The 25,091-nt window shown below is 34.5% G+C and overlaps 1 protein-coding gene and 2 pseudogenes across 1 annotated transcript; all 3 read right to left on the bottom strand.

Annotated features, from left to right (window-relative positions):
- Positions 1-3,650: 3,650 nt before the first annotated feature.
- On the bottom strand, positions 3,651-5,752 carry LOC120122136 (annotated as a pseudogene).
- A 5,175-nt stretch (positions 5,753-10,927) lies between these two features.
- LOC120122225 (cell division topological specificity factor homolog, chloroplastic-like) lies at positions 10,928-16,028 on the bottom strand. Its single transcript, XM_039141417.1, has 2 exons — positions 15,945-16,028; positions 10,928-11,528 (listed from the first exon to the last, which is right to left on the bottom strand). The coding sequence occupies exons 1-2, from the start codon at positions 16,026-16,028 to the stop codon at positions 10,932-10,934; spliced, it is 681 nt and encodes a 226-aa protein (XP_038997348.1). The 3' UTR covers positions 10,928-10,931.
- A 4,915-nt stretch (positions 16,029-20,943) lies between these two features.
- On the bottom strand, positions 20,944-22,200 carry LOC120122224 (annotated as a pseudogene).
- Positions 22,201-25,091: the final 2,891 nt, after the last annotated feature.

The raw sequence follows: 25,091 nt of genomic DNA, 5'->3' as shown, positions 1-25,091 counted from the left end.
GTCTAGGTGTCAAAATTAATCGGTTAACAGGCTTAAAATTTATTAATAAAAGAATGACAATTAAACAAAATTAATGCATTGACAACTAAAACTATGGAGATGGAATTCAAACACGTTAATCAACCTAAATCTAGACACGTTGATTCACAGTTCACTAACCACGAGATAAAAAATTATTAAGTCATGCACATTCCAAGCAAGGAAATCGGGATGCTCAATGCACTTTTCACACCAAGTTTGATTCAATTGAAGACAATTAATAATTTGACCACAAATTCATCTTACTAAGAAGTCAGATACATGGAATTCAATCGCGATCAGCAAATCCAGGGATTAAATATCATTAAGCACTATATTACATGGCAACATGACATTAATTAAGGCTAATTACGAGACCAAATTGAATTCATTCTAAAAATGGAAGGATCTGACACATTGTTTCCCAGAAAAAGAAAACAACACACGGGTTAAAAGACTCTAAATGAATCGGGTAACATCTAAATGGGTTTATTATATAAGTTATTTTTAAAACCCAATTTCACTTCTGTTTAATTTCTAAGATTTCAGCTATCTCCCCCCCCTTCAAATGCTTTGGTATTTTCAGACATAGCTGGAAAATCAGTTTTCACAAACGATTGACGACCACCGTCGTCGGTGACTGGAAATTTACAAAGTTCGTCCTTTTAAACGTTTTAAAGCCTGAACTACAAATCTAAAGTTGGGTTTTCAAGTAATCAAAGTAGAATCCAATAGATCTCACAAAAATATTACGTTTTTTACCTTCTTTAAACATAGAGATCCTCCTTCGGACGCTAGCTTGATCGGGGCTTAAAGGTTTGTTCGCCGTTTTAATACTTTGATTCTCCTTTCGCAGACTTTTCTTCTCACAATCGTATGTTTTTTCTATTTTTGTTTTTATTTTTTCAGCTCGAAACTTTCTGCTCGTATTTCATCTCCTTTCTCTGTGTGTTCATTACATATTATATATAGCCAAAAGAAAAAGCTATTTTTAGAGTTTACATTTGAGTAAAACACTGATGTTGGTTGCTCTGTTTCATGCGTGGCGTTGGTGACGCTTTCCTTGCGCCGGAGAACTCGGAGCCGCTGGAGTGTTGCCGTGAAAAACGGGGTTGTTGAGAGGCATGCGACCGTGGAGAATGAAAAACGGGGCGTGCGACGCTGACTTGGAATTGAAGAACTAGGATTCTGGAAACCCTTGTTTTCCAATTCAGGTTGTGCGTTTGGGTCGCTGCTGGGCCATGTATTTCAGCTTCATTGGGCCTGACACAATGTAAATAAAATGGTGTAAATAAATATATTATATAATAATATTAATCAAGGGGACGGAATTAAGTGTCTTCAGCTGCCCCTCTTTGCTCATTATCGTGTAACAAAAATAGAGCAAATATTACAAGTCACAAATTTCGTCTATATCGAATGTCCTCCGTCATAGAGTTGAAACCCGATATTTGATTGGTTTGAAATGACTACCTTGTCGTAAGGTCGAGTCCATCTGAAAATGATATGGAATTAAAGCCGTAATTCAGGATTTAAATCGGATTGAGGCTTCTCGTTGCCAAATTGTAGTCAACTTCAGTCTTCTTCTCAACTTAAGCTATACTGTAAATTTGACATACCCTTGTGCTGAATGTAATTGAACTCGAATGTTTGGTATTACAAGAGGAACATTTTCAAAGGTTTTGTGTTTCAAGAGAAATAATTTCAAAGATTGGTGCTTTAAGAGAAACTGTCTCAAAAGAGACAAAACTTTATTTTAAGGGAAATTATCTCAAGAGAGACAAAACTTAGTATCAAAAGAAAATACCTCAAGGGAGACAAAATTTTCCAAGAGAAACTGTCTCGAGAGAGACGATTTTTTTAAGGAAAATAGATTAAAAGATTTTGCTTCAAGGGAAACTGATTCAAAGATTTTTGTTCCAAGTGAAACTGTCTCCAGAGAGACAAAATTTTAAGGGAAAATGTCTCAAGAGAGACAAAATTTGTTTTAAAAGAAACTGTCTCAAGGGAGACGAAATTTATTTCAAGGAAAACAGATTTAAAGATTTCGTTTCAAGGGAAACATTCTCAAGAGAGACAAAATTTGTTTTAAAATTAACTGTCTCAAGGGACATGAAATTTGTTTTAAGGAAAACAGATTCAAAAATTTTGTTTCACGGGAAACTGTCTCAAGAGAGACAAAATTTGTTTTAAGAGAAATTGTCTCAAGGGAGACGAAATTTGTTTTAAGAGAAACTGTCTCAAGAGAGACAAAACTTTGTTTCAAGGATAATAAATTCAAAGTTTTTTTTTTCAAGGGAAACTGTCTCAAGAGAGACAAAATTTGTTTTAAGAGAAAATGTCTTAAGAGAGATAAAATTTGTTTTAAGAGAAACTGTCTCAAGAGAGACAAAACTTTGTTTCAAGGAAATTGTCTCAAGGGAGACGAAATTTGTTTCAAGGAAAACAGATTCAAAGATTTGTTTCAAGGGAAACTGTCTCAAGAGAGACAAAATTTGTTTTAAGGGAAACTGTCTCAAGAGAGACAAAATTTATTTCAATGGAAATGGTTTCAATGTTTATGTTTCAAGAGAAACTGTCTCAAGGGAGACAAAATTTTGTTTCAAGGGAAACTATCTCAAGAGAGACAAAATTCATTTCAAGGGAAATGTTTTCAATATTTATGTTTCAAGAGAAATTGTCTCAAGTGAGACAAAATTTTGTTTAAAAGGAAACTATCTCAAGCGAGATAAAATCTTCTTTTTAAAAACAGTCTTGAGTGAAATGAAATGCCTTTTTTCGAGTGAAACAGTCTCAAGTGAGACAAAGCCTGTTTTAAGAAAAGAAATCTCAAGTGAGATAATCATCTACATTAAATGAGATTGTCTCAAGCGAGACAAAATTTATATTGGAAATATTGAATCTGAAGATGATTGTTCATTTTTGATGAGGATGACTTGTTGTCTTTTGACCTCATATTCTCCTGAAAGATCTGTAAAATGTATATGGATGTAACTATCCTGATGATGGATGTTTGATGTATGCCAAGATGAAATTTATTTGTCGATTTACTGAATTTGTCCTAAAAAAATCAAGGTCTTTCTTGCACATGATGATGAATGCAAAAATACAAATTTCATGCGTAATGTATGCATGTGTTGATATATATGCGAAATATGTTAGGGTTTAAAGAGAAATCTCAATCCCTGGTTATCAGTCTTGATGACTCTTGATGCTGGAATCTTGAATATGCTTAAAACAAAATGTTGATCTGTGAAGGGGATAATTGCGTGAGCAATCTCCATTCTCTTAGTTTTTCTTCATTTCCACCATGGTGTATTCTTGCAAACCTCAACTTAAGACAATTATCAAATTTTGCCCCAAAAATGGCTTCTTTTGCCCCAGCTTCAATCTTGACCTTCAAAGGTATATCTGTTGAATTCCAAGACATGCTTCCAGAGAACTTATCTTGTTTGAAAATGCTTTTCTTCCTTTGACTTTTAAAAATTTTGAAAATATGAAAAGGAGTTTTGAAAAATATTGCTTTCTTCTAGGTTTCACCATTGAAGCAAATCATAAAACTAGAGTTCATTGGATATCAAAATAATCAAATGCTCTTTTAATCTTTGATAGCTGCAAACCTTTGCCAATTTGTGTCTACTCGTCTGGAACATAGAAATCGAACCTTACATCGACCGAACCAGACCGGTCTCCTGTATCTTTGTACTCGATATTTGTTATCGTCCCAGCTTCATTTTCCTCTTGGTATTCTGCCTTCACCCGCCGAACAGGCACCGTGACGGAGTAAATAGTTCCCAGATCAGAATCGGTAGAGACACTAAGCTGAACCTTGTCCTTCGATTCTATCTCGACAAAATCTGACAGAGCGTGCACGATGTTTTTGACAATTTTCTGTTTCGCCTCATCACTAACTGCACAGCGATCAGAGAACAGGATCATCTTCAAGCGTTGCTTCGCTATATTTGCATTCGAGCTCCTCCTAGTTGCCGGAGATGGGAAAACTATTTTTCAAGCCAAGTTAAGTCGCTCAAAGAAGCTCATGTTTATGGCATGTAAGAGGAAGCTCTCAACGCCTTCCCGAACGGCATTTGGAGACAACTTATAATCTCCCATGATCCCTGCTGGTCTCTTAGTTTGGCCGCCAATGCTTCGACTATTAATTGTCAATCCATTCCATTTTGGTGTGATTTCGGAAAACCTTGATCCTCCATTCACGAAACACATGAAATCTACCTATAATAGAGCACCAAAATTAAAACAAAAAGACCAGAGAATGTACACTCTTATATAGCTGTTATACACATGCAGGACATCGATTAATAACTAACATATGGTGCTCTGTATGAAACAATGAACTATCTTGTCATACAATTAACAAATAAAGCCAACGCCCAATAGCTATGCAAAAATAACAAAACGCCACTTTACTACAGAATCAGCGAAACTCAATGAGCGGAAGACCTCAGCTAGATGGTTGAAAACTTGAAATGATAATGTCTTTAAACATAATCCATCAGAAAGTCATCACTCATCAACGGTATCACACCAAAGTGTTTCCCACAGTGCTATCACACACTAGAGATTGACGTACAACTCACACATTAATAGAACGAGTCTTCAGGCAATGGTCGCAGATCGGCAGCCATCATCGCCCAATGCAACCTACAACTACAAGCAATGACAATGCATCTTCTTTTGTTCCAAATCACTCTAATCAACACATTGTCAAAGGTAGGAGATCAAAGGATTGTTTTTTAAAAGGTAGAAGATCAAAGGATTATGATGAACAAGCAAGGGTACGACTCACTTGAAACACCAAACTCATCAAGCTCAGATCTTCCGTCAATATCTTGTTCCCCTTACTCATAATTGCCAAGTATCGTATTCGGAATAAGAATCTCAGTTCATACCAACAAGTAATAGGTTCCAAAATGTACATACATGCTTAAATTTGGCTCTACATGCAATTTGACAAAGATCAATCTACGGTCATGATTCTTGACTATTTCTTGGTACTTAAAAAGTTTCGGGAAATGAAATGCAGCCCTCTTTAGCATAAGGCTATGACAATGAGGAAGGACAATTTTCAATTAAAAAAAGTAGAAATAAAAAAACAAACTGCGATTGAAATTGAAGATTACGAACCCAACAAGGCCAATAGTGAATAAACTAAAAAAATCTAAAATAATTAGCTGAGATATTAGGTAACAGAACCCAGGATATTTTCCAGGAAATGAAAACCGAGGACCGGTAAGGGTTTGCCAACTAACAGTGTTGCGTCAAAGCAGGGAAACCCAATTAGCTCTTGCTCCGATTACTTCAAAAGAACAACTAAACTACTAGGAATTCAAACGAACCAGAACAGCGTCTCCAACTCTAACCCTAAAAATACACTGAATTGCGAAACTTGCCCTATTCCATTCAACAACCCAGACAGAAATTGATCAAACAGATGATGAATTACACAAATATTTCAAATTAGATGAAAAGAAAAGTTAAACAAAAGATTCGAGGGATTGAAGACAATGACCTTTGAAGGTGGGATAGAGCTTCGAAAATGGTGTTGATGGTAAGATGCAAGAGTGGCATCCACCCGTAAATTCCCAAATACCGCCATTTTTGAGTCAGCTCGAATTGCCCAAAGTCACGAAAACAATGCAGCTCTTTTGCTCACTGCAACTTCACTGATTCGGATTATTATATTTCAGGCGGCTTTGGAACAACTAAGTCCGAGTAGAGCCTGCAAAATAACCCGAGCCCGAAAGCCTGGCCGAGCTGATCCAAATCCAAAAAAAAATTGAGTTTATTATAATTTGAGTTAAGAAAATTTAAATTAAATTGAAAAAGATTGATATATAATAAAATAAAAATAAATAAATTAACAATATTTATTTTAGACTTCCCCAAATTATCACTTTTTCACGAATTGATGTCTAAATTATATAAATATATATATAATAAAAAAATAAATTAACAATATTATTTTAGACTTCTCAAGCTATCACTTTTTCACGATGCCTAAACTATTTTTAAACCATCTAGATGTCTAACGTTACAAACATTACCATTTTACGTGTCTGAATCGTTATAAAATACGTTAAATGACACGTATCATAATCTTAGAAATCTTTTATCTTTCTTTAAAAAAACTCTATTTTCTCAACTCGCATCCCACCCCTTCTCTCTCCCTTGCTTCTAAGTTTTCCCTCCCCTCCAAACTTTCCAGGACCAAACAGTTGATCACCACGATAAATCAAAATAATTTAAGGGATTGAGTATTTGAGATTTTAGGGATGAGGGATTGAAATGTAGAGATTTGAAAATTTTGGGTTTTGAGATGATATCAAGGGGTGTGACCTGTCAGTGGGTGGTTAATCGCCGGCGAATGGGTGGTCTAGGATGACCAACTATTGGAGTAAATGGGACTAGAATAAGAGATTTTAAGAGTTTGAGTTTTCTGGTATTTTAGAAAAAAATAGGTTTTTTAGAAAATAAATATTTTAAAGTTTTTTTGAAAATAAATTAACAAAATTATCAGATTGTGACACGTGTCACTTAATGGATTTTTTAATGGCCGTTAAAACTGAGGCACCTAAAGCGGTGATGTTTGTAACATTAAACACCTAGAAGATTCAAAAAATATTTTAGGCACCAATTCGTTAAAAACAATATAGTTTGGACACTTATTTTATATTTAAGCCTTTATTTTATGATGGTCTTTTTGTAAATATCATATGATTATATCGAAATTTTAATAAGATAATATTTTAAATACGATAAATATTGATTGTATAAAAAGTTATTGGAGTATCTAAAGCTATAGTTTTTTTACACACTTCATTAACTTTTTCTACGGTTATTATTATAATTGTGGATTGGGTTGGAGTCGCCACCGATCATTTATTTTAAATCAAATGGGTTGACCGGATACCTTATTTCCTACATGATCTGCATCTTACTAGTGATATGTCGGATTCGGGAGTTGGTTACGGTCAAGGAAGGATTAACACCCTTAAACCGCCCTTTCGGTACTATGTAATTTCCAGTTGTCTTTAGTTAAGAAAAATGTAAATTTAAATTAAGAGGTAAAAACATCGATCCAAATTACTTACTAATTAGTTATCTAATCATTAATTAATACTTAGCTGAAACACGCCTAATTTAAACATATATCAACATTATTATTCAAATTTTTAACTGAGGCCAAAGAAGATATAATTATCAAATTTCCAAATTATTTTCTTAAGTTTAATTATGAATAAGAATAAGAGTGTCTAGGTGTCAAAATTAATCGGTTAACAGGCTTAAAAATTTATTAATAAAAGAATGACAATTAAACAAAATTAATGCATTGACAACTAAAACTATGGAGATGGAATTCAAACACGTTAATCAACCTAAATCTAGACACGTTGATTCACAGTTCACTAACCACGAGATAAAAAATTATTAAGTCATGCACATTCCAAGCAAGGAAATCGGGATGCTCAATGCACTTTTCACACCAAGTTTGATTCAATTGAAGACAATTAATAATTTGACCACAAATTCATCTTACTAAGAAGTCAGATACATGGAATTCAATCGAGATCAGCAAATCCAGGGATTAAATATCATTAAGCACTATATTACATGGCAACATGACATTAATTAAGGCTAATTACGAGACCAAATTGAATTCATTCTAAAAATGGAAGGATCTGACACATTGTTTCCCAGAAAAAGAAAACAACACACGGGTTAAAAGACTCTAAATGAATCGGGTAACATCTAAATGGGTTTATTATATAAGTTATTTTTAAAACCCAATTTCACTTCTGTTTAATTTCTAAGATTTCAGCTATCTCCCCCCCCTTCAAATGCTTTGGTATTTTCAGACATAGCTGGAAAATCAGTTTTCACAAACGATTGACGACCACCGTCGTCGGTGACTGGAAATTTACAAAGTTCGTCCTTTTAAACGTTTTAAAGCCTGAACTACAAATCTAAAGTTGGGTTTTCAAGTAATCAAAGTAGAATCCAATAGATCTCACAAAAATATTACGCTTTTTACCTTCGTTAAACATAGAGATCCTCCTTCGGACGCTAGCTTGATCGGGGCTTAAAGGTTTGTTCGCCGTTTTAATACTTGATTCTCCTTTCGCAGACTTTTTCTCACAATCGTATGTTTTTTCTATTTTTGTTTTTATTTTTTCAGCTCGAAACTTTCTGCTCGTATTTCATCTCCTTCTCTGTGTGTTCATTACATATTATATAGCCAAAAGAAAAAGCTATTTTTAGAGTTTACATTTGAGTAAAACACTGATGTTGGTTGCTCTGTTTCATGCGTGGCGTTGGTGACGCTTTCCTTGCGCCGGAGAACTCGGAGCCGCTGGAGTGTTGCCGTGAAAAACGGGGTTGTTGAGAGGCATGCGACCGTGGAGAATGAAAAACGGGGCGTGCGACGCTGACTTGGAATTGAAGAACTAGGATTCTGGAAACCCTTGTTTTCCAATTCAGGTTGTGCGTTTGGGTCGCTGCTGGGCCATGTATTTCAGCTTCATTGGGCCTGACACAATGTAAATAAAATGGTGTAAATAAATATTATATAATAATATTAATCAAGGGGACGGAATTAAGTGTCTTCAGCTGCCCTCTTTGCTCATTATCGTGTAACAAAAATAGAGCAAATATACAAGACACAAATTTCGTCTATATCGAATGTCCTCCGTCATAGAGTTGAAACCCGATATTTGATTGGTTTGAAATGACTACCTTGTCGTAAGGTCGAGTCCATCTGAAAATGATATGGAATTAAAGCCGTAATTCAGGATTTAAATCGGATTGAGGCTTCTCGTTGCCAAATTGTAGTCAACTTCAGTCTTCTTCTCAACTTAAGCTATACTGTAAATTTGACATACCCTTGTGCTGAATGTAATTGAACTCGAATGTTTGGTATTACAAGAGGAACATTTTCAAAGGTTTTTGTTTCAAGAGAAATAATTTCAAAGATTGGTGCTTTAAGAGAAACTGTCTCAAAAGAGACAAAACTTTTTTTAAGGGAAATTATCTCAAGAGAGACAAAACTTAGTATCAAAAGAAAATACCTCAAGGGAGACAAAATTTTCCAAGAGAAACTGTCTCGAGAGAGACGATTTTTTAAGGAAAATAGATTAAAAGATTTTGCTTCAAGGGAAACTGATTCAAAGATTTTTGTTCCAAGTGAAACTGTCTCCAGAGAGACAAATTTTTAAGGGAAAATGTCTCAAGAGAGACAAAATTTGTTTTAAAAGAAACTGTCTCAAGGGAGACGAAATTTATTTCAAGGAAAACAGATTTAAAGATTTCGTTTCAAGGGAAACATTCTCAAGAGAGACAAAATTTGTTTTAAAATTAACTGTCTCAAGGGACATGAAATTTGTTTTAAGGAAAACAGATTCAAAAATTTTGTTTCACGGGAAACTGTCTCAAGAGAAACAAAATTTGTTTTAAGAGAAATTGTCTCAAGGGAGACGAAATTTGTTTTAAGAGAAATTGTCTCAAGAGAGACAAAACTTTGTTTCAAGGATAATAAATTCAATGTTTTTTTTTCAAGGGAAACTGTCTCAAGAGAGAAAAAATTTGTTTTAAGAGAAAATGTCTTAAGAGAGATAAAATTTGTTTTAAGAGAAACTGTCTCAAGAGAGACAAAACTTTGTTTCAAGGAAATTGTCTCAAGGGAGACGAAATTTGTTTCAAGGAAAACAGATTCAAAGATTTTGTTTCAAGGGAAACTGTCTCAAGAGAGACAAAATTTGTTTTAAGGAAAACTGTCTCAAGAGAGACAAAATTTATTTCAATGGAAATGGTTTCAATGTTTATGTTTCAAGAGAAACTGTCTCAAGGGAGATAAAATTTTGTTTCAAGGGAAACTATCTCAAGAGAGACAAAATTCATTTCAAGGGAAATGTTTTCAATATTTATGTTTCAAGAGAAATTGTCTCAAGTGAGACAAAATTTTGTTTCAAAGGAAACTATCTCAAGCGAGATAAAATCTTCTTTTTAAAAACATTCTTGAGTGAAATGAAATGCCTTTTTTCGAGTGAAATTGTCTCAAGTGAGACAAAGCATGTTTTAAGAAAAGAAATCTCAAGTGAGATAATCATCTACATTAAATGAGATTGTCTCAAGCGAGACAAAATTTATATTGGAAATATTGAATCTGAAGATGATTGTTCATTCTTGATGAGGATGACTTGTTGTCTTTTGACCTCATATTCTCCTGAAAGATCTGTAAAATGTATATAGATGTAACTATCCTGATGATGGATGTTTGATGTATGCCAAGATGAAATTTATTTGTCGATTTATAGAATTTGTCCTAAAAAATCAAGGTCTTTCTTGCACATGATGATGAATGCAAAGATGCAAATTTCATGCGTAATGTATGCATGTGTTGATGTATATGCGAAATATGTTAGGGTTTAAAGAGAAATCTCAATCCCTGGTTATCAGTCTTGATGACTCTTGATGCTGGAATCTTGAATATGCTTAAAACAAAATGTTGATCTGTGAAGGGGATAATTGCGTGAGCAATCTCCATTCTCTCAGTTTTTCTTCATTTCCAACATGGTGTATTCTTGCAAACCTCAACTTAAGACAATTATCAAATTTTGCCCCAAAAATGGCTTCTTTTGCCCCAGCTTCAATCTTGAGCTTCAGAGGTATATCTGTTGAATTCCAAGACATGCTTCCAGAGAACTTATCTTGTTTGAAAATGCTTTTCTTCCTTTGACTTTTCAAAATTTTGAAAATATGAAAAGGAGTTTTGAAAAATATTGCCTTCTTCTAGGTTTCACCATTGAAGCAAATCATAAAACTAGAGTTCAATGGATATCAAAATAATCAAATGCTCTTTTAATCTTTGATAGCTGCAAACCTTTGCCAATTTGTGTCTACTCGTCTGAAACATAGAAATCGAACCTTACATCGACCGAACCAGACCGGTCTCCAGTATCTTTGTACTCGATATTTGTTATCGTCCCAGCTTCATTTTCCTCTTGGTATTCTGCCTTCACCCGCCGAACAGGCACCGTGAAGGAGTAAATAGTTCCCAGATCAGAATCGGTAGAGACACTAAGCTGAACCTTGTCCTTCGATTCTATCTCGACAAAATCTGACAGAGCGTGCACGATGTTTTTGACAATTTTCTGTTTCGCCTCATCACTAACTGCACAGCGATTAGAGAACAGGATCATCTTCAAGCGCTGCTTCGCTATATTTGCATTCGAGCTCCTCCTAGTTGCCGGAGATGGGAAAACTATTTTCCAAGCCAAGTTAAGTCGCTCAAAGAAGCTCATGTTTATGACATGTAAGAGGAAGCTTTCAACGCCTTCCCGAACGGTATTTGGAGACAACTTATAATATCCCATGATCCCTGCTGATCTCTTAGTTTGGCCGCCAATGCTTCGACTATTAATTGTCAATCCATTCCATTTTGGTATGATATCGGAAAACCTCGATCCTCCCTTCACGAAACACATGAAATCTACCTATAATAGAGCACCAAAATTAAAACAAAAAGACCAGAGAATGTACACTCTTCTATAGCTATTATTAGATGTGCACATTTGTCGGATTTCAATCCGATCCGGATCGGTTTTTATCCGATCCGGTTTTTTCCCATAGAAAAAAAACCGGTTTATAAAATAACCGGTTCGGTTTCTAACCGGTTTGGAGGGACGGATATCCTAACCGGTGTAACCGGTTTCGGTTTTAAAAAAACCATTTTTTTTTAAAAAACCGGTTATAAAAAAACCGATATTAATATTCCAGATTGCTCATAGGGAACCGATTCCTCCCCAAGGGGGTACCGATTCCTCACTGAATGGTTTGGCTCCGAGATTTCCAGAATGCTCGGAGGGAACCGATTCCCCCATAGGGGGAACCGATTCCCCCCTATGAGAGGAAACCGATTCCCTATGAGAGGGTACCGATTCCCCACGCTCCAAGCATTTTATTAAATATTTTCACACTTAAACCGCTTCCATTGATCAAAGACAAGAAACATCAAGCAAACTAGAATCAAGAGAATCAAAGAGAAAGCATCAAACCTCAAGTTCGATAAATTCAAATACTTAATGAATACTTAATTAATCAACATAATTGAAATACTTAAATACTTCCAAGTTTGATAAATTCAAATACTTAAAAACTTCCAAGTTCGATAAATTCAAATACTTAAAAACTTCAAGTTCGATAATTGAAACAAAGTTTACGATAATGAAATAAAGTATAAAATAAACTACATTGCCATCTCTTCTTCATCATCTTCGCCTTCTCGTTTGGGGGGATATTCCAAGTTCGACTTCTTCAATGTGTAAGTTTGCTTCCAAATCGGCATCAATTGCATCTTCTAGGGTGGTGATATGTTGCTTACGAGCCGCTCCATCCAAATAATCCTTTAAACAAATGCATACTTCCACCGACTCGGGACTTAGTCTTGATCTCCGTTGCGATATAACCTGCCACTAACAGAAAAAGCGGATTCCGAAGCTACCGTAGAAGCTTGGACGGTTAGTGAATCACGGGCCATGGCGGCTAGAATCGGAAATTGTGCTTCCTTTTCTTTCCACCAAGCCAAAATATCCAAACTTTCAAACTCTTCAAATGTCATTTTTGATAGAAAATCGCATGACATGTAATTTCCCAAACTCGCTACTTGGGGTGGTAGTACGTGATCGTTTGGATTGGGAATTTACAAGAGTGTGAAAATATTCAAATTATGTTACTTGGACGTCTACTAGATGATTCCGCATTCATTCTCATTTGATCGTGTATTACACTACTGATCCGTATTTAGTTAAATAAATTGCAAACATGTCTCGAAACATTTGTTAAATAATTATTTGGTTTTGGACAAAGTTGGGTTCATCATCGGTTAGATTAAAGCAAACGCAATTTGTTCAATTAGTGTTTCAACCCCACTAACATTTAACGTTGGGTTTAAAGCGGCGGAACAAGTAAAAATGGGGGGAATCTCCTTAAAATATTTTAAAAATTTTCCTTCATTGCAAAGCCAATTTCTTGAAAAACTCGGTTTCAAATTCAAAGTCATTAGTCCGGTAGCCAACAAAAATAATTGATTAAGAACCAACGGGCTAGTAGGGTAATAAAACACCGGATAAAAAAGTTGTTGCATTTTAAAAACCTCAAGCAAATCGGTATTTTGGCTATAGTTTCCCAACTCGAATCCGGATAAAGTTTAGGACATGACCCCTCTCGAAAAGCGATCGTGAAATGTTTGCAATGTTTCCCTTTGCTTAAGGCAGTATGCATCATCATCCAAGTTGAGTTCCAACGAGTTGGACAATCAAATTAGGACCCAAAGCTTTTTTATTAACGGACTTACAAAATCGTTTATAATCATTTAGTCTTTTGTTGTTGTTACAAAGAACCGATTTTATCATTGTTTTAAATTCTAATCTAATCGGCTCAATAACCTCCAAACCGGCTTGCACGGATAAATTAATTATGTGTGCAACGCAACGGGTATGAAAAACGCACCGTCTAAAATCGGTGAAAGTAATATTTTCAATCTTGGAACCGCGTTTGTATTATTCGATTGCATTATCAAAGGATATAAAAAAACTTTATTTTCTAATTTATAAAGACAAATTACCCTTTTTAAAAGTGTAAATAAATTAGCACCGGTATGCGGCTCACCGAATAATTCAAAGCGATTGTTTTTCATCATTTGCCAATATCTTGATAACCAATGTGACGTAACGGCTAAAAAAGAATTTCCGGTATTATGAGGGGAACTCCAACGTCACATGTAAGCGACACACCATAACGGGTTCTTGGAATCCTAAAATCACGTTTTCCCTCGCCGTACGCCACATTTTTATAGCATATCTTCTAAGGGTAGTACGACTTACTTGAGTATAACGTGGTTACATTAGTTGTTGAATTGTTGTCGTGAAATCTTCATCATCAAAGTGGTCGAACGGCAATGCTTTTGTAATCACGAACTTGTAAACGCTTCTCGTAATTTTTCGTTGTCGTAAACAAAAACACCACCTTGCGGTGTAAGATTCGATTGACTAGTATCCGATCTTGAGCGAAGTGCCTTGCATGATTTTGTCAATGGTTCTTCAACGTTGTGTTTCCTTCCGATGCAAGAAACTTTAGACAAAGTTTAAACGCGCCTTCCTCGAGCCATTTGACATCTCACATAAATCGTAGTGATCTCAAATGTCTTTGTTTCAAGTGTGTTCGATCACTCTCACGACTTCAAGGTTTCCCCCGACGGAAGATTCAGCCGTGTTACTCATGATGAAAAAATTACAAAAATAAGATTTGAGAGATGTTTAAGTGTTGTGTAATAAAATTTGAGAAATTTGTAATCAACCAAATACATCCCCAACCTATTATACATGTTTAGGGTGGTAAATGGTAATTTTTAAAGAAAAAAACGGTCACAAAATCCCCCCAACGGCTATATTAACGGCTAGTTTTTAAACCAGACCGATTTTTTTTTCCGGAAAAAACGGTTTTTAACCGGTTTTTTCAAACCGGTTTTTTATCCGGTAAAAAAACCGGTCTAGGTTTTTTTCTCCAAACGGTTAAAATAACGGTTTCAAAAAATCCGATCCGGTTAAAAAAAACCGATTTTTCCCAAATCCGGTTTCGGATATTTTTTTCGCAAAATCGGATATTCGGATTTTTTGTGCACCCCTAGCTGTTATACACATGCAGGACATCGATTAATAACTAACAAATGGTGCTCTGTATGAAACAATGAACTATCTTGTCATACAATTAACAAATAAAGCCAACGCCCAATAGCTATGCAAAAATAACAAAACGCCACTTTACTACAGAATCAGCGAAACTCAAGGTGCGGAAGACCTCAGCTAGATGGTTGAAAACTTGAAATGATAATGTCTTTAAACATAATCCAACAGAAAGTCATCACTCATCAACGGTATCACACCAAAGTGTTTCCCACAGTGCTATCACACACTAGAGATTGTCGTACAACTCACACATTAATAGAACGAGTCTTCAGGCAATGGTCGCAGATCGGCAGCCATCATCGCCCAATGCAACCTACAACTACAAGCAATGACAATGCATCTTTTTTGTTCCAAATCACTCTAATCAAATTGTCAAAGGTAGGAGATCAAAGGATTGTTTTTTAAAAGGTAGAAGATCAAAGGATTATGATGAACAAGCAAGGGTACGACTCACTTGAAACACCAAAAATCAAGCTCAGATCTTCCGTCAATATCTTGTTCCCCTTACTCATAATTGCCAAGTATCGTATTCGGAATAAGAATCTCAGTTCATACCAACAAGTAATAGGTTCCAAAATGTACATACATGCTTAAATTGGCTCTACATGCAATTGACAAGATCAATCTACGGTCATGATTCTTGACTATTTCTTGGTACTTAAAACGTTTCGGGAAATGAAATGCAGCCCTCTTTAGCATAAGGCTATGACAATGAGGAAGGACAATTTTCAATTAAAAAAAGTAGAAATAAAAAAACAAACTGCGATTGAAATTGAAGATTACGAACCCAACAAGGCCAATAGTGAATAAACTAAAAAAATCTAAAATAATTAGCTGAGATATTAGGTAACAGAACCCAGGATATTTTCCGGAAATGAAAACCGAGGACGGTAAGGGTTTGCCAACTAACAGTGTTGCGTCAAAGCAGGGAAACCCAATTAGCTCTTGCTCGATTACTTCAAAAGAACAACTAAACAACTAGGAATTCAAACGAACCAGAACAGCGTCTCCAACTCTAACCCTAAAATACACTGAATTACGGAACTTGCCCGATTCATTCAACAACCCAGACAGAAATTGATCAAACAGATGATGAATTACACAAATATTTCAAATTCGATGAAAAGAAAAGTTAAACAAAAGATTCGAGGGATTGAAGACAATGACCTTGAAGGTGGGATAGAGCTTCGAAAATGGTGTGATGGTAAGATGCAAGAGTGGCATCCACCCGTAAATTCCAAATACCGCCATTTTTGAGTCAGCTCGAATTGCCCAAAGTCACGAAAACAATGCAGCTCTTTTGCTCACTGCAACTTCACTGATTCGGATTATTAATTTCAGGCGGCTTTGGAACAACTAAGTCCGAGTAGAGCCTGCAAAATAACCGAGCCGAAAGCCTGGCCGAGCTGATCCAAATCCAAAAAAAAAAAAATTGAGTTATTATAATTTGAGTTAAGAAAATTTAAATTAAATTGAAAAAGATTGATATATAATAAAATAAAAATAAATAAATTAACAATATTTATTTTAGACTTCCCAAATTATCACTTTTCACGAATTGATGTCTAATATATATATATATATATAATAAAAAAATAAATTAACAATATTATTTTAGACTTCTCAAGCTATCACTTTTCACGAGCCTAAACTATTTTAATCATCTAGAGGTCTAACGTTACAAACATTACCATTTTACGGTCTGAATCGTTATAAATCCGTTAAATGACACGTATCATAATCTTAGAAATCTTTTATCTTTCTTTAAAAAAACTATTTTCTCAACTCGCGTCCCACCCCTTTTTCTCCCTTGCTTCTAAGTTTCCTCCTCTCCAAACTTTCCAGGACCAAACAGCGATCACCACGATAAATCAAAATAATTTATGGGATTGAGTATTTGAGATTTTAGGGATGAGGAATTGAAATGTAGAGATTTGAAAATTTGGGTTTTGAGATGATATCAAGGGGTGTGACCTGTCAGGGTGGTTAATCGCCGGTGAATGGGTGGTCTAAGATGACCAAACTATTGGGAGTAAATGGGACTAGAATAAGAGATTTAAGAGTTTTGAGTTTCTGGTATTTTAGAAAAAATAGGTTTTTTAGAAAATAAATATTTTAAAGTTTTTTTAAAATAAATTAACAAAATTATCAGATTATGACACGTGTCACTTAATGGATTTTTAATGGCGTTAAAACTGAGGCACCTAAAGCGGTGATGTTGTAACATTAAACACTAGAACATTCAAAAAATATTTTAGGCACCAATTCGTTAAAAACAATATAATTTGGACACTTATTTTATATTAAGCCTTATTTTATGATGGTCTTTTTGTAAATATCATATGATTATATCGAAATTTTAATAAGATAATATTTTAATACGATAAATATTGATGTATAAAAAGTTATTGGAGTATCTAAAGCTATAGTTTTTTTACACACTTCATTAACTTTTTCTACGGTTATTATTATAATGCGGATTGGGTTGGAGTCGTCACGATCATTTATTTAAATCAAATGGGTTGACCGGATATCTTATTTCTTACATGATCTGCATCTTACTAGTGATATGTCGGATTCGAGAGTTGGTTACGGTCAAGGAAGGATTAACACCCTTAAACCGCCCTTTCGGTACTATGTAATTTCCAGTTGTCTTTAGTTAAGAAAAATGTAAATTTAAATTAAGAGGTAAAAATATCGATCCAAATTGCTTACTAATTAGTTATCTAATCATTAATTAATACTTAGCTCAAACACGCCTAATTTAAACATATATCAAACATTATATCAAATTTTTAACTGAGGCCAAAGAAGATATAATTATCAAATTTCCAAATTATTTTCTTAAGTTTAATTATGAATAAGAATAAGAGTGTCTAGGTGTTAAAATTATTAGCAAATCCAAGGATTAAATATCATTAAGCACTATATTACCTGGCAACGTGAGATTAATTAAGGCTAATTACGAGACCAAATTGAATTCATTCTAAAAATGGAAGGATCTGACACATTGTTTCCCAGAAAAAGAAAACAACACACGGGTTAAAAGACTCTAAATGAATCGGGTAACATCTAAATGGGTTTATATATAAGTTATTTTAAACCCAATTTCACTTCTGTTTAATTTCTAAGATTTCAGCTATCTCCCCCCCTTCAAATGCTTTGGTATTTTCAGACATAGCTGGAAAATCAATTTTCACAAACGATTGACGACCACTGTCGTCGGTGACTAGAAATTCACAAAGTTCGTCCTTTTAAACGTTTTAAATCCTGAACTACAAATCTAAAGTTGGTTTTTCAAGTAATCAAAGCATAATCCAATAGATCTAACAAAAATATTACGTTTTTTACCTTCTTTAAACATAGAGATCCTCCTTCGGACGCTAGCTTGATTGGGGCTTAAAGGTTTGTTCGCCGTTTTAATACTTTGATTCTCCTTTCGCAGACTTTTCTTCTCACAATCGTATGTTTTTTCTTTTTTTTGTTTTTATTTTTTCAGCTCGAAACTTTCTGCTCGTATTTCATCTCCTTTCTCTGTGTGTTCATTACATAATATATATAGCCAAAGAAAAAGCGTTTTTAGAGTTTACATTTGAGTAAAACACTGATGTTGGTTGCTCTGTTTCATGCGTGGCGTTGGTGACGCTTTCCTTGCGCCGGAGAACTCGGAGCCGCTGGAGTGTTGCCGTGAAAAATGGGGTTGTTGAGAGGCATGCGACCGTGGAGAAAGAAAAATGGGGCGTGCGATGCTGACTTGGAATTGAAGAACTAGGATTCTGGAAACCCTTGTTTTCCAATTCAGGTTGTACGTTTGGGTAGCTGCTGGGCCATGTATTTCAGCTTCATTGGGCCTGACACAATGTAAATAAAATGGTGTAAATAAATATATTATATAATAATATTAATCAAGGGGACGGAATTAAGTGTCTTCAGCTGCCCCTCTTTGCTCATTATCATGTAACGAAAATAGAGCAAATATTACAAGACACAAATTTCGTCTATATCGAATGTCATCCGTCATAGAGTTGAAACCCGATATTTGATTGGTTTGAAATGACTCCCTTGTCGTAAGGTAGAGTCCATCTGAAAATGATATGGAATTAAAGCCGTAATTCAGGATTTAAATCGGATTGAGGCTTCTCGTTGCCAAATTGTAGTCAACTTCAGTCTTCTTCTCAACTTAAGCTATACTGTAAATTTGACATACCTTTGTGCTGAATGTAATTGAACTCGAATGTTTGGTATTACAAGATGAACATTTTCAAAGGTTTTGTGTTTCAAGAGAATAATTTCAAAGATTGGTGCTTTAAGAGAAACTGTCTCAAAAGAGACAAAACTTATTTTAAGGGAAATTATCTCAAGAGAGACACAACTTAGTATCAAAAGAAAATACCTCAAGGGAGACAAAATTTTCCAAGAGAAACTGTCTCGAGAGAGACGATTTTTTTAAGGAAAATAGATTAAAAGATTTTGCTTCAAGGGAAACTGATTCAAAGATTTTTGTTCCAAGTGAAACTCTCTCCAGAGAGACAAAATTTTAAGGGAAAATGTCTCAAGAGAGACAAAATTTGTTTTAAAAGAAACTGTCTCAAGGGAGACGAAATTTATTTCAAGGAAAACAGATTTAAAGATTTCGTTTCAAGGGAAACATTCTCAAGAGAGACAAAATGTTTTTAAAATTAACTGTCTCAAGGGACATGAAATTGTTTTAAGGAAAACAGATTCAAAAATTGTTTCACGGGAAACTGTCTCAAGAGAGACAAAATTTGTTTTAAGAGAAATTGTCTCAAGGGAGACGAAATTTGTTTAAGAGAAACTGTCTCAAGAGAGACAAAACTTTGTTTCAAGGATAATAGATTCAAAGTTTTTTTCAAGGGAAACTGTCTCAAGAGAGACAAAATTGTTTTAAGAGAAAATGTCTTAAGAGAGATAAAATTTGTTTTAAGAGAAACTGTCTCAAGAGAGACAAAACTTTGTTTCAAGGAAATTGTCTCAAGGGAGACGAAATTTGTTTCAAGGAAAACAGATTCAAAGATTTTGTTTCAAGGGAAACTGTCTCAAGAGAGACAAAATTTGTTTTAAGGGAAACTGTCTCAAGAGAGACAAAATTTATTTCAATGGAAATGGTTTCAATGTTTATGTTTCAAGAGAAACTGTCTCAAGGGAGACAAATTTTGTTTCAAGGGAACTATCTCAAGAGAGACAAAATTCATTTCAAGGGAAATGTTTTCAATATTTATGTTTCAAGAGAAATTGTTCAAGTGAGACAAAATTTTGTTTAAAGGAAACTATCTCAAGCGAGATAAAATCTTCTTTTTAAAAACAGTCTTGAGTGAAATGAAATGCCTTTTTCGAGTGAAACTGTCTCAAGTGAGACAAAGCCTGTTTAAGAAAAAGAAATCTCAAGTGAGATAATCATCTACATTAAATGAGATTGTCTCAAGCGAGACAAAATTTATATTGGAAATATTGAATCTGAAGATGATTGTTCATTCTTGATGAGGATGACTTGTTGTCTTTTGACCTCATATTCTCCTGAAAGATCTGTAAAATGTATGGATGTAACTATCCTGATGATGGATGTTTGATGTATGCCAAGATGAAATTTATTTGTCGATTTATTGAATTTGTCCTAAAAAAATCAAGGTCTTTCTTGCACATGATGATGAATGCAAGATGCAAATTTCATGCGTAATGTATGCATGTGTTGATGTATATGCGAAATATGTTAGGGTTTAAAGAGAAATCTCAATCCCTGGTTATCAGTCTTGATGACTCTTGATGCTGGAATCTTGAATATGCTTAAAACAAAATGTTGATCTGTGAAGGGGATAATTGCGTGAGCAATCTCCATTCTCTCAGTTTTTCTTCATTTCACCATGGTGTATTCTTGCAAACCTCAACTTAAGACAATTATCAAATTTTGCCCAAAAATGGCTTCTTTTGCCCCAGCTTCAATCTTGAGCTTCAGAGGTATATATGTTGAATTCCAAGACATGCTTCTAGAGAACTTATCTTGTTTGAAAATGCTTTTCTTCCTTTGACTTTTCAAAATTTTGAAAATATGAAAATGAGTTTTGAAAAATATTGCCTTCTTCTAGGTTTCACCATTGAAGCAAATCATAAAACTAGAGTTCATTGGATATCAAAATAATCAAATGCTCTTTTAATCTTTGATAGCTGCAAACCTTTGCCAATTTGTGTCTACTAGTCTGGAACATAGAAATGAACTTACATCGACCGAACCAGACCGGTCTCCAGTATCTTTGTACTCGATATTTGTTATCGTCCCAGCTTCATTTTCCTCTTGGTATTCTGCCTTCGCCGCCGAACAGGCACCGTGACGGAGTAAATAGTTCCCAGATCAGAATCGGTAGAGACACTAAGCTGAACCTTGTCCTTCGATTCTATCTCGACAAAATTGACAGAGCGTGCACGATGTTTTGACAATTTTCTGTTTCGCCTCATCACTAACTGCACATCGATCAGAGAACAGGATCATCTTCAAGCGCTGCTTCGCTATATTTGCATTCGAGCTCCTCCTAGTTGCGGAGATGGGAAAACTATTTTCCAAGCCAAGTTAAGTCGCTCAAAGAAGCTCATGTTTATGGCATGTAAGAGGAAGCTCTCAACGCCTTCCCGAACGGCATTTGGAGACAACTTATAATCTCCCATGATCCCTGCTGGTCTCTTAGTTTGGCCGCCAATGCTTCGACTATTAATTGTCAATCCATTCCATTTGGTGTGATTTCGGAAAACCTTGATCCTCCATTCACGAAACACATGAAATCTACCTATAATAGAGCACCAAAATTAAAACAAAAAGACCAGAGAATGTACACTCTCTTCTATACTGTTATACACATGCAGAACTCGATTAATAACTAACAAATGGTGCTCTGTATGAAACAATGAACTATCTTGTCATACAATTAACAAATAAAGCCAACGCCCAATAGCTATGCAAAAATAACAAAACGCCACTTTACTACAGAATCAGCGAAACTCAAGGAGCGGAAGACCTCAGCTAGATGGTTGAAAACTTGAAATGATAATGTCTTTAAACATAATCCAACAGAAAGTCATCACTCATCAACGGTATCACACCAAAGTGTTTCCCACAGTGCTATCACACACTAGAGATGTCGTACAACTCACACATTAATAGAACGAGTCTTCAGGCAATGGTCGCAGATCGGCAGCCATCGCCCAATGCAACCTACAACTACAAGCAATGACAATGCATCTTCTTTTTGTTCCAAATCACTCTAATCAACACATTGTCAAAGGTAGGAGATCAAAGGATTGTTTTTTAAAAGGTAGAATATCAAAGGATTATGATGAACAAGCAAGGGTACGACTCACTTGAAACACCAAACTCATCAAGCTCAGATCTTCCGTCAATATCTTGTTCCCTACTCATAATTGCCAAGTATCGTATTCGGAATAAGAATCTCAGTTCATACCAACAAGTAATAGGGATGAGGAATTGAAATTTAGAGATTTGAAAATTTTGGGTTTTGAGATGATATCAAGGGGTGTGACCTGTCAGTGGGTGGTTAATCGCCGACGAATGAGTGGTCTAGGATGACCAACTATTGGAGTAAATGGGACTAGAATAAGAGATTTTAAGAGTTTTGAGTTTTCTGGTATTTTAAAAAAAAATAGGTTTTTTAGAAAATAAATATTTTAAAGTTTTTTTAAAAATAAATTAACAACATTATCAGATTATGACACGTGTCACTTAATGGATTTTTTAATGGCTGTTAAAACTGAGGCACCTAAAGCGGTGATGTTTGTAACATTAAACACCTAGAAGATTCAAAAAATATTTTAGGCACCAATTCGTTAAAAACAATATAGTTTGGACACTTATTTTATATTTAAGCCTTTATTTTATGATGGTCTTTTTGTAAATATCATATGATTATATCGAAATTTTAATAAGATAATATTTTAAATACGATAAATATTGATTGTATAAAAAGTTATTGGAGTATCTAAAGCTATAGTTTTTTTACACACTTCATTAACTTTTTCTACGGTTATTATTATAATAATTCGATTGACATATTTCATAATTAATTATATAGATGATACGAGTCGGATTTAAATGATTTCATAATGTCTAAATATTAATTTATAAAAAAGAAAAATAATTATCAAATATAAGAAAATTCGATGACATTTGACTAATATCGCTTAATACCATTTGTCGCAACCGTCTTTCGGTTGATCTTTGGAATTGGGCTTCGACTTGAAATAATTGTGGATTGGGTTGGAGTCGCCACCGATCATTTATTTTAAATCAAATGGGTTGACCGGATACCTTATTTCTTACATGATATGCATCTTACTAGTGATTTGTCGGATTCGGGAGTTGGTTACGGTTAAGGAAGGATTAACACCTTTAAACCGCCCTTTCGGTACTATGTAATTTCCGATTGTCTTTAGTTAAGAAAAATGTAAATTTAAATTAAGAGGTAAAAATATCGATCCAAATTGCTTACTAATTAGTTATCTAATCATTAATTAATACTTAGCTCAAACACGCCTAATTTAAACATATATCAACATTATTATTCAAATTTTTAACTGAGGCCAAAGAAGATATAATTATCAAATTTCCAAATTATTTTCTTAAGTTTAATTATGAATAAGAATAAGAGTGTCTAGGTGTCAAAATTAATCGGTTAACAGGCTTAAAAATTTATTAATAAAAGAATGACAATTAAACAAAATTAATGCATTGACAACCAAAACTATGGAGATGGAATTCAAACACGTTAATCAACCTAAATCTAGACACGTTGATTCACAGTTCACTAACCACGAGATAAAAAATTATTATGTCATGCACATTCCAAGCAAGGAAATCGGGATGCTCAATGCACTTTTCACACCAAGTTTGATTCAATTGAAGACAATTAATAATTTGACCACAAATTCATCTTACTAAGAAGTCAGATACATGGAATTCAATCGCGATTAGCAAATCCAGGGATTAAATATCATTAAGCACTATATTACATGGCAACATGACATTAATTAAGGCTAATTACGAGACCAAATTGAATTCATTCTAAAAATGGAAGGATCTGGCACATTGTTTCCCAGAAAAAGAAAACAACACACGGGTTAAAAGACTCTAAATGAATCGGGTAACATCTAAATGGGTTTATTATATAAGTTATTTTTAAAACCCAATTTCACTTCTGTGTACTTTCTAAGATTTCAGCTATCTCCCCCCCCCCTCTTTCAAATGCTTTGGTATTTTCAGACATAGCTGGAAAATCAGTATTCACAAACGATTGACGACCACCGTCGTCGGTGACTGGAAATTTACAAAGTTCATCCTTTTAAACGTTTTAAAGCCTGAACTACAAATCTAAAGTTGGTTTTTCAAGTAATCAAAGCAGAATCCAATAGATCTAACAAAAATATTACGTTTTTTACCTTCTTTAAACATAGAGATCCTCCTTCGGACGCTAGCTTGATCGGGGTTTAAAGGTTTGTTCGCCGTTTTAATACTTTGTTTCTCCTTTCGCAGATTTTTCTTCTCACAATCGTATGTTTTTTCTGTTTTTGTTTTTATTTTTTCAGCTCGAAACTTTCTGCTCGTATTTCATCTCCTTTCTCTGTGTGTTCATTACATAATATATATAGCCAAAGAAAAAGCTATTTTAGAGTTACATTTGAGTAAAACACTGATGTTGGTTGCTGTTTCATGCGTGGCGTTGGTGATGCTTTCCTTGCACCGGAGAATTCGGAGCCGTTGGGTGTTGCCGTGAAAAACGGGGTTGTTGAGAGGCATGCGACTGTGGAGAATGAAAACAGGGCGTGCGGCGCTGACTTGGAATTGAAGAGCTAGGATTATGGAAACCCTTGTTTTCCAATTCGGGTTGTGCGTTTGGGTCGCTGGGCCATGCATTCAACTTCATTGGGCCTAACACAATGTAAATAAAATGGTGTAAATAAAATATTATTAATAATATTAATCAAGGGGACGGAATTAAGTGTCTTCACCACTAACGATGAGCACATTTAAGTATCATTGATTTAATTTATAAAAAATTAAAAAATTTAAAAAAACTCGATGTATAATTATAAACCAGTTAAAAATGTAAAGGTAAATTACTTAAAATAAAACATTAATTACATTATTTTTCATAGTCATTTTAACAAATTTTTTAAATATTTTTAAAGGTAAATTATAATTTTTATTGTTAAAAGATTATGAAAAATAATGTAATTAATATTTAATTTAAATAATTTACCTTTAAATTTTTAACTAATTTATAATTATACGTTGAG

The sequence above is a fragment of the Hibiscus syriacus genome, unplaced genomic scaffold, assembly GCF_006381635.1.
Source record: "Hibiscus syriacus cultivar Baekdansim isolate YM2019G1 unplaced genomic scaffold, ASM638163v2 tig00110384_pilon, whole genome shotgun sequence".
Taxonomy (NCBI): domain Eukaryota; kingdom Viridiplantae; phylum Streptophyta; class Magnoliopsida; order Malvales; family Malvaceae; genus Hibiscus; species Hibiscus syriacus.
This window is presented reverse-complemented; position numbering and strand designations above follow the sequence as displayed.

What these genes read in the sequence shown, in the direction of transcription:
- LOC120122225 (XM_039141417.1), bottom strand. Translation starts at nt 16,028, where the DNA reads ATGGCGGTATTTGGAATTTACGGGTGGATGCCACTCTTGCATCTTACC. An exon ending in AGCTCTATCCCACCTTCAAG is followed by an intron (nt 11,529 to 15,944) that starts GTCATTGTCTTC and finishes GCTCTATTATAG; the next exon opens with GTAGATTTCATGTGTTTCGT.